This window comes from Mizuhopecten yessoensis, unplaced genomic scaffold (assembly GCF_002113885.1).
Source record: "Mizuhopecten yessoensis strain PY_sf001 unplaced genomic scaffold, ASM211388v2 scaffold716193, whole genome shotgun sequence".
Classification (NCBI taxonomy): domain Eukaryota; kingdom Metazoa; phylum Mollusca; class Bivalvia; order Pectinida; family Pectinidae; genus Mizuhopecten; species Mizuhopecten yessoensis.
The window spans coordinates 1072-15115 of NW_018479994.1; the positions used below are offsets into that span (position 1 = coordinate 1072).

The following is a 14044-nucleotide window of genomic DNA, read 5'->3' on the forward strand; positions in this document are numbered from 1 at the left end:
GTCGCAAATTTTAAAGTCCGTTCTGCACGATGTAAAGAAAAAAGATCGCATAGTATTGTAGTTTCGTTTTGTGTTACTATATTTAGATTTTTGCTTGAACTATATACTATACTACGCATACGATACAAAAAGAGCTCGCTGCGCTCGCTATTAAACGTGTCTCAACCTTCCAAGACCGACTTGTCCCTTTGTCAAGCTATGACTGCACCAATATCAGTTCTGTATTTCAGACATGCATTTGATGATTTGTAACGAACCCCTGTGTGCAGGGTTAACATTTTGCCAGTTACCAAATACTTGTGGGATTTCGTTATGGCTACGGCACCCTAACTATAAATATGACGATTTTCTGCTACGATACAAACAATTTTGGCTCAAACCTATATAGATTACTGTTCAATATTGATGTCATAACCAAGACTTACCGCACTGTCGACTGCATTTTTCCAAAATCTACTGCCACAATCGGGTCTGTTTCCGGTTTAAGGGAGCGAGCATTATTTTCCGCGAATTTCGTTGGCGATTTAAGCGCCTGCTGTTGTCTTAATGAGAACTAAAATTCTAGAATAAATTCTAGAATTTTAGTTCCTCATTAAGACGACAAGCAGCGCTCCATCATAAACGATGTCGAAATCGCGATCGGTAAAACTAGCATAGCATGGAACACGCAATAGATTTGTAAACGAGTGAAACAACACAAATGTACATAGCATGGAAAATATACACTTATCAACTAGAGAAATAATACAAATGTACATAGAATTAGATTCCAAACCAGAAGTAACTAGTAATTCTATAGCTTATCAACTAGGGAAATAATACAAATGTATATAGAATTAGATTCAAAACCAGAAGTAACTAATTATATAACTTATCAACTAGGGAAATAATACAAATGTACATAAAATTAGATTCAAAACCAGAAGTAACTAATTCTATAAAAAATAATTGTGGCGGTGATCCCCTTCCATACACTTGATCTTTTTATTCATACACCAGAAATAATGTTATCCACTGTTCAGTGATACAAAATACATGTACGTACAACAGCTCGAACAAAGATTTATTTGAACTGTAATTACTATTGACTTCGTAAAGTTATAACATCTCTGTAAGATATTGTGAAACTTACTTTTAAAACAGATATGTATATCGAGATACACATCGTATTGAATGCATTGTTCTGTGAAAGTACAAGGAACGGGGTACGGGGTACAGGGTACATGGTACAATGTACAGGGTACAGGATACATGGTACAATGTACAGGGTACATGGTACAATGTACAGGGTACAGGATACAGGGTAAGGGGTGCAGGGTACAGGATACGGGGTACAGGGTACAGGATACATGGTACGGGTTACATGGTACAGGGTATTAGAATCAGGTACATTAAGCTTTATTACCCCTTTGAGAAAAATCCAGGAATCTGATTGGTTAAAAACTACAGTGTACCAAACTGCATTCGTAAATCTATACGAAAATCTCAGGGGGTATACAGTCAAGTCACGTGATTCTCAGCAGTAATACGGTGGAATCACGTGATTTTACAAGGGGGTATACGGGTCACGTGTCATTGTATCTTGCGACCGGGCATCGGGAGACAACTCGCATTCGTCGACTGCTTCGCTGTTTACAAAATGGGAAAACTTTTCGCTTCGCATACTGATGAGGAAATACTCGCCAAAAGGGCTAACTATGTGCCGCATAACACACAAAAGTCGAACAGACGAGCGGCAAACATGCTGAGGACGTATTTAAAAGAAAAAAATCAGGAAGAACAGTTCGAGGAATTTGATAAAACGTAACTAAATGAGGTACTGTACCTGTTATTTTTCTTTTATTATAAAAGACTCAAAGGGGTAATAAATAGCACGGCTATTATTAGTTACACGGATTTTTGGCAGGGTATAGTGTAACTAATAATAGCCGTGCTGTAAAATCAGTTTCCTACGTGTAGATACAATCGTCAGTAATGGTACGGGGATCCTCAAGGACTTTCCTTCCTCTGTGTAATGTATGCACGTGTGCTGGACTAAGTATGATGTTGAATTTACCTACTCAATTGCGATAGTATGGATCTGATGTCGACGTTAGAGTGCTACCTAACTGAAATACCATGTTCTGCGCAAGTGTACAAGTACTTCCGTTTAAAAGGAAGCACAGCTGATTAGGCTTACCGTAAAATTATCGTGGATCAAGGGTTCAAATCCTGACCTGGCCCGCTGCAGTTTTACACTCAGAACACAGTTCATTTTCCTTCAGCCTTTTACATTTTGCTTATAAAAGTCTCGCAAGGTATGCTTTTCTTCTTAAGAAATCATTTCAAAGCAACGTAATGTAAAAAAAACAATCGAAGGTTTATCGTGATACTATTAATAGTTTTTTGATAACTAGCAATTATATAAAATATTTACAGATTGACTGACAAACTGCCAACGCTCGTCAGCATATGAAATCAACACTTGACACTTTTTTTCCCCTTCAGAAGCAAACTGAAATCGGTGTTTTTTTTTAGATACCTTCAAACACTTTTCAACAAATTGCACATGCTGGAAGTACTCGTCATATGTTTCCGTGCGGCGAATTTAATTCAGCGTTCAAAGAAAGACAACTCTATTACAATAGTAAGAAATTCTCCGAGGTGTCACTGTCGCATTAATTGTCGCGTAAATTTTGTCGCCGTGTCACCCTCACCAATGAGACAACGCGAGATTACCGAAATCAGCCACCATTCCGTACATTTCATTGATTTTCGTTTAGTCTGATATCGGTTTTTGTTTGATGGTTAAATTATGTTTCATTCTTTTCCCAATTATTAGAAGTTCACCGCAAAAAAAAAAAATGAAAACAATCACCTGTGTGTTTACCCATTGTAGATCGTCTCCTTCGCGTTTCGGTAGTTGACAAAAATTGTCGAGGAGTGTTGCCCCATTTGCATACAATAATTTCGCACGTTTGGCAGACACAGAATAGACAGGGTCAGAAATAAAATATATCACTGTTTTGTTTCAGGTATAGGTTGATTTTAGGCCGAGATAGGAAGTGCACAAATTTCCTACGTTCTCCGGAAAAACGCCCGTTTTTGTCGTTGTTTTTTACAGCTTTGCAGGCGGTGTCCTAGTCTGGTTCCCTGCTGCGAATGCTCCAACGAGTCTGCGCTATTAATTTACTCTTCGGAGCATTCGCAGCAGGGAACCAGACTAGCGGTGTCCAAACGTCGAGCAGGTTTCATAGTCACGAGATATATCTTGAACAAAATTTCGGAGTTGATGGATACATATAAATGCATGTAAGCTCTATCGACAAATGAAACAGTCCCATGGCTCTCCATTGTTTTTAGCAAATGAAAAGCATCGTTACATCGCAGACGTGGTAGATCAAGAAATACTTACTTTTAGCCCGGTTCACAAGTTCTTGATGTTGGCGTTCTGAAATCAGAATTACTTTTTGTTGCTTCATCTTTTCGCGAAAAAGGGAATTTCTTTTTCGCAATTAAGTTTTTTTCTGAAATGTTAAATTTAAAACAATATTATAAAGTGCCATACGAGCGCAAGTCAGTGTTCTCTCCTATATCCATTTTAACCGGATGTACCCTGTTCGTTTTAGAAGCGCACTTGAGGTGCATGTTATTTAATCTATTTTACTACTGTTATATACACAATTGAGAATAACTGCACGTACTTAGTTTGAGATGCTTTCAACCTAAAATGCTTTACCTTTGTATAATCCAAGGTGTAACGATATATTTTCTTTAATGACAGTATGTTAAGAGCACAACCTTTGAGATAGAGAATACACGATATCCCTTTGTTAAGAAAGAAAAAAATCATTTTAAGGATAATTGTCAGTCATTTTCCTCTTTTGTAATAATCGTTCATGATACACGTGCAGCTAAAACACGTCCAATCCGAGCCCTTTTATGTTCAAATCAGCTCAATAAAATCAGACTTCCAAAACATAACGGTCACGAGGTGTGATTTTGCACCAATGTTTACTTTCGCTATTTAGAAATCGAGATAGCTTTGACCGCATTTCCCTCGATAGTGTCTTACCCTTCCGATCGTGGCGAGACACGACGTCCAATGATACACAATGTACTTCGTGCTAAGCAAAGGATTTCAAACGTATTTCAATAATATTTGAAATTATAAAACGGACTTTGATTGACTTTAGTGAGATCCATATAAATCATATATTATTGAAATGCCTTAGATATTTTTGTTAATACATAGTAAACCAAAGCATTTTAAAAAGTTCATTTTGAGCTAATTTGGTAGAAAACCAAAACAATGGACCAAAGACAAAACACCAACAGTTTTACCATTTCTCAGAAATTGTGACGCCATTGAATTGTTCCTAGTTGATATTTTGCAAATATGTATTTCCAACATTTCATAACAGTCTGTGTATATCATAAAAGAGGTGAACTTACACTGGCTGAAATTACCTTGGTCTTGGGATCCTTAATGCTACATGTTTTGAAAATCATACTCTTTTTTGCACCGTTCCTTGGTCCACAGCCTTCATTTATAAAACAATTCCCTTGGCCTAAGTAAGGTCAATTGGTCAATATTATGTCAAGGTTTAGTAATTTGTTTGGTTTGTACTATCCACATACTTTAAACAACTTTATATTTCTCCAAAATGACCCATTGGTACAACCCCTGTGTCCTAGTGGGACATACACCATCATTTTAAAGGAGAGGCCAAAAGGGCCTACATCGCTCACTTGCTTTTAATCTCATAGCAGTAACCTTACAAGTGTACCAAGTTTAAATATATTAAGATGGACTTAAATAGGCTACACGCCAAATATCACAATCCTTTGTAGTTTGGTTATTTAGCATAATTATTTTAATGATTTTGACACATTTAACCATGAAAGTGACAGAAGGTCATTAATTTGAACAATGGTTAATTTTGAAGCATCCTATTAGCCATATAGAATCACCCTGTGCCTTTTGTTTATTCCAAATTTGTTAAAATATTTTTAATCATTTGACCCTTGTGACATTGAAAATGGATCAAGGTTATTCACTTAAACTTTGAAGTCATTCAAACCAGCATAATACTCGCTGAATATCATCATGTGGCTTTTGGTTATTGAGATGTTGTTTGAATATTTGACCCCAGTGACCTTGAAAGTGGCTCAATGTCATTCTTACATGCAAGCATTTGGGTAAATATCACACCCCTTGGTATTTTGGTTATTCAGTAAAGGTTGTTTGGGGGTTGTTGATCATTTAACCCATGTGACCTTGAAAGTGGGTAAAGGTCATTCAGTTGAACAAAGTTGGAAGTGGCTCATCCCTGCAAGTCAATGGCCAAATATGGCTTTTGTATTATTCAGAGTTGTTTGAATATATGATAAACATTTGACCCATGTGACCATGAATGTAGTTTAAGGCCATTCATTTCAAGAACTAGGTTAACCTATCCTCCTGTTGGGCACTGACCAAATATCATCACCCTGGGCATTTTGGTTAAAAAGATGTTGTTTAAATCCATTGGATCCCAGTGATTTTTAAAGTGAGTCAAAATCATTCATTTGATCAACTTGGGAGTCTTTTATCCCAGCATGCTACTGGCCAAAATATTACCATTTGCCGTTTGGTAACATATTTGACCCCAGTGACCTTGAAAGTAGGTAAAGATTATTACATTTAACAATCTGTGCAGCCATTCATTCCCAGCATGCTACTGGACAAATGTCATAACCCTCAACCCATTGGTTAACCAGAAGTCACTTAAGGTATGGGATTGTGTAACCATTTCTCATTAGACGAAATTTTCTGCCAACGAAAAAATATAGGTTATCAGAATTTTAAGGATTTAAAATGAAAATTTATGTAAAAAGGAGTTAATTTTGAAGAAAAAAATGAAAGACACATTTTTTGGCAAAATAATGTCAATAAAAATTATACTGACATAGATTAGTATTGCATTAATGTATATCAATTTAATAAATGCTGAAATTGTGTAAAATTAATTATCTATAAACGAATAAAAAATGACATTTTATAATAAAACCATATACACCTAGTAATTGCATGTAAGAGTTATCTTTCTTGGAAAATTTCACAAAGTGAATCAGGTAGCCGGTTTCCTGAAGTACAGAAAAATTGACACATTGCGACTCATTGATAAAAAACAACTGAATTAATGGCTGGATTGGGTTGAAATACTTTAATATTGAGAGAACACACTGTTCTGTCAATAATAAACATACAATATTCATCATTTTAATATTACACATTAGAATATGCGGAAATTGTGATACTGTCTCCCTACATTGGATTTTCAACTAGGGATGTATTTCCTACTTCCGTTTATCAATACACTCCTGTAAAAAAGTTGACCCCTGATGGACTGTTTGGTTTGGTTTAGTATTGTTTAAGCCATATCAACAGCTATGGGCCTGATGGACGGAGACACACCACTGCATTAATTCACTTGACCCTTTGGGTAAGGTGAGCTGACAACATTGAGTCCAGTTATCCCAGTAAGACTTCATCATACCATTCAACAATTCTGGGCCTGTATTCATGATGACTGTACACATTATCAAACTCTGATTTTGTACTCAAGCCCAGTTTCTTGATGATGTGATAAACCAAATGTAATTCACATTTCACAAAGATTTATAGGAATTAAGGAGATTTAATGTAGAGAATTGTTTTCAATGTAAACTTTGGACTTTTTGACCATGTCAAATGATTCAAATGAATTACAAGAAAGTGGGTCTGATCACAGAATCCACGCTTAGTAGGCTCTTTTTAGTCAAAAGTTTGCAGAGGATTATTAGATGTTGAGGGCAAGTAAGCTAGGAACTTATGAATTTGTTTTTAAATGCATGGTGCAATATAAATACTATCCTATTTTAGTTGAATGAGATGTTTTCTGAATACAATTATCGAGAAACTTTCGAGTTTTTAAAGATCCAGTAAGTGTGGACATATGGTGCCCATGTTCGATCAAGCACCTTTCTTGTATGAACAACAAGAACACACAAAACTTTGTAAAAATGTTATCTTTATTTCAAGAATACACCAGTTTCATTTGACCTTGCACGCAACACACAGTACCCTATTCTCCCACACACTTGCATGTTTCTCTTCATTTCCTGAGTAAACACCAGAACAGAATTCACATGTACACATTTCCCCCATACCTAATTCACAACCTTTCATTCAAGTGTTCACTCCAGCTCTACTATACATTAAGTTATAATATTATATAATGTCCAGAGTCATATCTTGTGTCAGGAATGCTAAACATTGTGGTCACATCATTTTAACAAAGGTATTTAAATTTGAGGATCAAATATTTATGCTTTAGCAAAAAAGGATATAAAAATGCATCAACAAAGAATGAAATTATCCGAGAATAGTAAGATATGATGTGTATCATATCTCCCCATAAACTTGCATACAGTGCAGGAAAAAACAACCTAGATTAGCATTCCTTTACAGCCATTAATTTTGTTTTAAATATTTCACATTTTTTCTTATCCTGAAGTGTATTTTTCTGAATTTTATAAAATGTATCCAACACTTTCTTTAAAAACTCTTGTGATGGCAGCTTAAAATTCACTTTTCCTTTTTTGGTAATGTCAGTTCAGGTTTTATAAGGTTAAAAGGGTTCACAGATTCTTTTAATACATTCACTGGTCTGCTGCCTAGAAAGGTAACAGGAGTTGTTTCCCTTGGTCGTCTTATCCTCGTGTGTACTTTCCCCAGATGTGTAGCATAAACACTGATGCGATGAAAATCAGACTCATGACTAGAACAGGTACTGGGCCACTGAAATAAAATATTGATATAAATCAGTTAAAATATTTAATTGGATAAATGTTTACTTTTCTTTAAAAAGAAATATTTATGTATGATTCTAAATTCTGATAAAAAGTGGATAAATGTTTACTTTTCTTTAAAAAGAAATATTTATGTATAATTCTAAATTCTGATAAAAAGTGAAAAGGACCTTCCAGTTGTGCATTATAAGAAGAAACTTGGACAAGTTTGTTGACCAATTACAACATTTACATGCAGAGGTGATGTCAGTATTTTATGTCAATAATGGATGTTGCTAAAGAGAAGATATGCAAATCATTTACGCTAGCACCTACTTCTTTGCACAAAAAGCCTTGATAATAGGTTTTCCTCCACCTGAATCCCAACCCAACAGATACACCCAGGATCAACTGAAGATTTTTTAAACTGACCATAATTGCAGCCTATATAATTCTGACCAGTCAGGTTTTTGGTCAGCTGTTAACTGCTCTTTAAAACACAGGGATTTGTCATGCAAATCTGGCACCAATGGATGTGCGAGTTTTACATTTGTTTCAAGAAAATATCAATACCTATTTATAACTTATAAACAAGTAAAAAATCGCACAATCAGTGTCACCAAATCTGGACAACAAATCCCTATGTGTAACAGAGCAGATGACAGCTGACCAGTGAGAAATTTGAAGTCTGAAATTATAGTGAGATTTAGCAGACTAGATCAAGTGTTGTAGAAGAATAAACCTCAACCTACACTTTGATTCCAGGTGAATCCTCAGAGTAGAACCTCCACATGCCAGCATTTCCCGTGCCACCACCAGCTGTCGTCTTCCTAGCCCCTCCTGATGCTGGTGCTTTTCTGTCAGAAATATAAATCCTCTCGAGTTAACTTTTTTATGAGATTTGACAAAAAAAGTGCCACAGATTGAAATAACAGCAGTACGATAGTGATTATTCTAGTCTCACCCTTGACTTCATGTTACTACATTTGTATTACAAGACTAATGTTTTGCCTATTGACGTTCCAGAAAATTTCCATTAGTAGACTCATGTAACTACTGATTTATTTTTGTATTTAACTAGGTGTTCTCCACGTAACAGAACAGTACCATTAGACATGAATTTGAACTGTTACGCATGCATTTTGAGCCGCTATGAACCACAAATTTACTGTTATGCATGCATTTGGTTGTTAAAATAACAGTATATGAATATTGTTACATACAAATACCAAGCTGCTACAGCAAGTATGAGTCAGATTACAAAGTATCAGGCTGTTGTAAGTGTTAAGTAGCCACAGATTCCTAAATTTGCTCTGTTGGAACAAATATAATCAACACCACCAAGACAGGTTATCGGTTGGGATTTTATCTTCATCGATGTTTGCATATTTGGAAGTATTGATTGAGACAATTACTTTGCTGATCAACGGCCACACAATTCAAATGTGACCTATGGGGGAAAATTGATGCTGTTGGACCTATAATTCATTGTTCTGCAATAACATTGCGTTGAAATTTTGAATTTTATTTATTAATTGTATAACTTTGATAAATTTAGTTAGTCAGTTGTAAATCAATTTCTTTAGTTTCTCTGCTTCAACGAAAACATTTCGGAAATATTTATGAAAAAAAGTAATAACATTTTTTTAAATAAGTAATACATGAATTTAAAAAAAATAAACAACGTTTTCCTAAATCCTGGGTTAGATTTAGGCAAACACATTTTATTAAGACTGGCCTTGTTCGATAGAATTGTATTTATAGACATCACTGCGCAAACAAATTTGGATTGTTACAATATAGATGCTACAGTATTAGACATGAAGGAGAGCAACCATGAACCCTTTTTTGGTTAAATAGCGAAGTCAGTGAATTGTAGCATGATTCTAAGCTTTGTTGTTTGATCTATCCATACTATGGACTTTTTTTTAAGAAATTTAAGAACTACCTGTACATGTAAACGCATGATGTCATAGAAATTTACAGCAAGTAAGGATGTGTGTATGGAACTGGCGTATCTTGGACTGTGAATAATTACCTAATGTCTGCCTAGGGCAGACAGTCTTGGGGAATGACTTTTAATGCAGGGAATACCAGTTATATGTATATATTTACATTTGCTCTGCATCCTTCCATTGTAATGCAATGTGAAGACAAATATTGTTATGAGATCTAGACTATATCAACATTTGCTATCGTAACGTCATCAATTTCTCATTTTGTCAACACTTGATTTGCTTTTCAAAAACTGTTTGAAATAACAAAATAAAGCATAACTACCCTATCAAAATGTAAATAATATACTGGGCTTTATTAAGATTGTCATTAATAGCAATGTGTGTTATAGGACCAAACAACATTTGCTAAAACATTAGTTGCTTCAACATATGCCATAGAGGTTTACAGTAATTATAAAGATGTGTGCACGGAACTGACAAAACTGTTTTGTTTGCTTTGTACCCGAGTGATTTAGAAGTTTTTTATCAAGAAAACAACGTGAATTGGTTATATACAGTACAGTAGAAACACTAAGTGCTGATACCATTGGAACATATCTGAAGTTATTTATTATATTATATGCAGACGATACCGTCCTTATGTCAGAAACGCCAGAAGGGCTACAGTCTGCGCTTGATGTTTTTGAGTTATATTGTTCAAACTGGAAGCTCTCAGTTAATACTCAGAAAACTCAAATTATGATATTTTCTAAACGAAAAAGTAGAGCACAGTTAACTTTTTTATTTGGAGGAGTTGAACTTGATATAGAAGACAGTTTGTTGTACCTAGGACTTGTTTTTAACTACAATGGCAGTTTTATCAAAGCAAAAGAATGACTAATTCAACAGGCTCAAAAAGCATTATTTGCAGTACGCAGCAAAATTAGAAATATTCCTTTATTAATTGATCTCCAGTTAAAATTGTTTGACTCAATAGTGTTGCCAATTCTAATATATGGCGCAGATGTTTGGGGATTTGAAAATAACACTTAAATTAAAAAGATTCATTTACAGTTTTGTAAGAGACTGCTAAATCTTAGAAGGAGCACTGCTAATTACATGGTGTACGGAGAAACAGGAAGATATCCTATCCAGATTGAAATTAATTGTAAAATGATAATGTTTTGGTATAATCTAGCCACTTGTCATAAGCTCTCAGATTTTTTTTACAAAATCATGTACAAGTTACACGAAAATAACGTCATTAGGTTTAAATGGTTGCAACATATTAAAGAATTACTAGGTAACTCGGGAATGAACTATGTATGGATATTTCAAGAAACATGTACTGTAAGCAAGCCGCTACTGAAAAATATACTTAAATCTATGTTACAGCTTCAATTTATTCAAAAATGGAATCATGACGTCACAATAACGTCCAGAGGGAATTCCTATTCTATTTTTAAGAAAGATTTTGGCTAAGAAGAATATTTAAAACAGCTTGGGGGAAAAGATTGGGAAATAATGTCTTAATTCAGAACATCAAATTCGAAACTATCTATCGAAATAGGAAGATGGACAGGTGTCCCAAGGGAAAATAGAAGTTGTCCTCTCTGTAACATTGATGTTGGAGACGAATTCATTATTAATAATTTGCAATAACAGTCAGATCACGGAACTGAGGCAAAAATATATACCTAAGTATTACTATAATTATACGACGACCGTGAAAATGAAAGGAATGTTTCAAATATGCAACACTGTTCTCCTTAAAAAAGTTTGTAGATTTCTAGAAACAATATTGAAAATATTAATTATGCTGTAAATCCTGTTATAAGTTATACAGAATAAGATGTATTTGTATAAATGTGACCTCTTGTACCACACTAAAGTGTGGCTGAGTGAAATAAAAAATTGTGAAACTTGTGAGAATATATATAATTACCTTTGTCTGACGGTACCACTGCCAGCACTAGCCCTAGGGGAGACAGTCTTGGATGATGACGGACTCCGGCTGCCGGAGCCTACACGAGTGGCACTTGCTGGGGTTGGCTGTAACCACAACAACAATAAATATTAAGGAATACCACTAAACAAGCATTAAAAGATTTTAAAAACCAACGATGTATTGCTTAAAGATTCATACTTAAAGATTTTAATTCAGGGAAAACCTTATTCCATAACCTCTTAGGTAGTATATATATACACATTTTGCTAGTTTTGGTGTGTAGCTTATACATGTAGAAGCATTAGTCCCTTGTACTTTTGAAATCAGGATAGATGGACTTTAGGGGTGTTCTTATTCCAGTTAAACTTTAGCTTTCTCCAGGCGTGATCTAATTCCTCTAGCCGACGCCCATTACTTGTTATAATAATAGTTATTTTCCCAGATTAACAATGAAATCACAGCTTTGACTAGTAGAACATTTAAAAGTCTGTCTGCAGATATCTTAATATGAAATTGTACAACCCTGCCTTTTTTTTACTATTGTTAACAGAGTTAACTTAAGATTTTCCCTGTAATGAAAGTCAATTTTGAAGGTTGTCCTAAAACTTTGAAATTCTGCTTTATATCTGCTAAAGAGTAAAGTCATAAAGCTTCCTCACATTTTTTATGAAATGAATAAATGGTCCATTTTCCAAACAAGATCAAGTTTCGTTTGAGGGAGTTGACTGGTAATTTTCGATAGAAATGAACAAAATTTTACATATTTAAATCACGAAAGAAAATGTGGACAGACTATAACTGTATACCAGTGTTTCAGCATATTGTTGCAACAGATACATTTTCAGTTTACTGGAAGTACAATTCCCCCTCCGATCCCGACAGAATATGTATTTTTAAACTGCTATTAACACTCTAGGTAAAACAACATGTCATGGTAGTCTACTGGGTCTCGAAATGTCGACTGTTGTTAATATTAACTTAAACGAACATGTAAAGGTAAAAGTTGGATTATGCAGTGAACATGATGTGAAGAATCAATGAATAACTCAACCACTGAAATCAGCCAATACATAGCTGTCAACTACCACTGATCATGAGGAAAACTCCATCAGCTTTCAAGCATTCTCCCTCATTTACCATGTGGAATTATCATGAGGAGGAAGATCTTCCTCATTGGAGGTTGAATAGGTTGATATAAATGCAATATCAAACTACCGATTCAAATTTATTACTATCTTAACTGACTCGATCCTGCTGAATATCATCAATTTCAAACGACTTTTGCACCATATGCTATTTCTGACGCAACTATAAACCAACCGGGCTCGTTATATATAATATTTGTATCAACAATCAACGGTTACAGACACGATGATTCTTTTTTAAAGATACGAGATTTTGATAGCCACATATTCCTGTTATATATGAACAATTATTGGCGAAATTGCATCAATCATTCGCGTAACATTTCATGAAACGAAATACGAAGTGACAACTGATTCTAGCATTACAATTTGCGATGTTTTTTAAGCAAGACATTTTCAAGTTTTGACAAATTCTTTCATCTTTGGAATGAATTGGTTGAGATAAATGCTAGTACAAATTGCATCTAGCAATAACGTAATCGTAAAATACGATAAAAACTCAGAGTAAACCGGCTTACCATCTTGTGTTGCGTGTGATGATGTGGAAAAGGAAATGTGACGTAGCAGGAAGTACAAAGGCGCCCTCTAGGAACTACGCTACCAACGTCGTCAATGCGCTTTACACTTTTACTTTCATTACAAGCACGCAGCAGACTGACGCTTAAGGGGACTGTGTCAAAAACTGCTTCAGGGGATTGTCTCGATCGTAAATAGGATAAGCTTTATAATTTATGACTTAAAACATTTGAGCTCCACTTAGATAGCTTCACTTTTTTTCCCACTGTCCAAGAAGACATCTGAAGATTGTTTAGCCATATAATTGCTAATTAATTGATCATGAAATAACGAGAATAATGTTATATTCATAGGAAAACTGATAATTAACATGAAAAATGTACAATACAGATATCATTAAAAAACAAAAAATGTAGTGATAACGAACTTCCATTGAATAACCAATAAAAATCGTGCAGTTAAAAATACGTTTGACAATTTATTTGTCATTAAATATATACATGTGTTTGGAGCATGGAGTGCGTGAAATTTATTCGAGTTGTCTTTCTTTGCACACTGGGTTACAGTCGCCTCTCTGATCGCGTGGCAATTCCATGCAGGTGAAATTTATTGACAAATTGTTTTTCGAATTTTCCCCTTTTCTTTCCAATTCAAAGATTACCCACTGCTAGCTGCAGTTGCTTCTTAAGAGCTCCGAAACCGAT

General features: G+C 34.8%; 1 protein-coding gene across 1 annotated transcript; it reads right to left on the reverse strand.

The window, feature by feature from the left end:
- Positions 1-7016: 7016 nt before the first annotated feature.
- Positions 7017-13477, reverse strand: LOC110442031 (protein transport protein Sec61 subunit beta-like). The gene is made up of 4 exons (XM_021485435.1): positions 13343-13477; positions 11677-11783; positions 8547-8651; positions 7017-7804 (listed from the first exon to the last, which is right to left on the reverse strand). Exons 1-4 carry the CDS (start codon positions 13343-13345, stop codon positions 7717-7719), a joined length of 303 nt encoding a protein of 100 aa, XP_021341110.1. The 5' UTR covers positions 13346-13477; the 3' UTR covers positions 7017-7716.
- Positions 13478-14044: the final 567 nt, after the last annotated feature.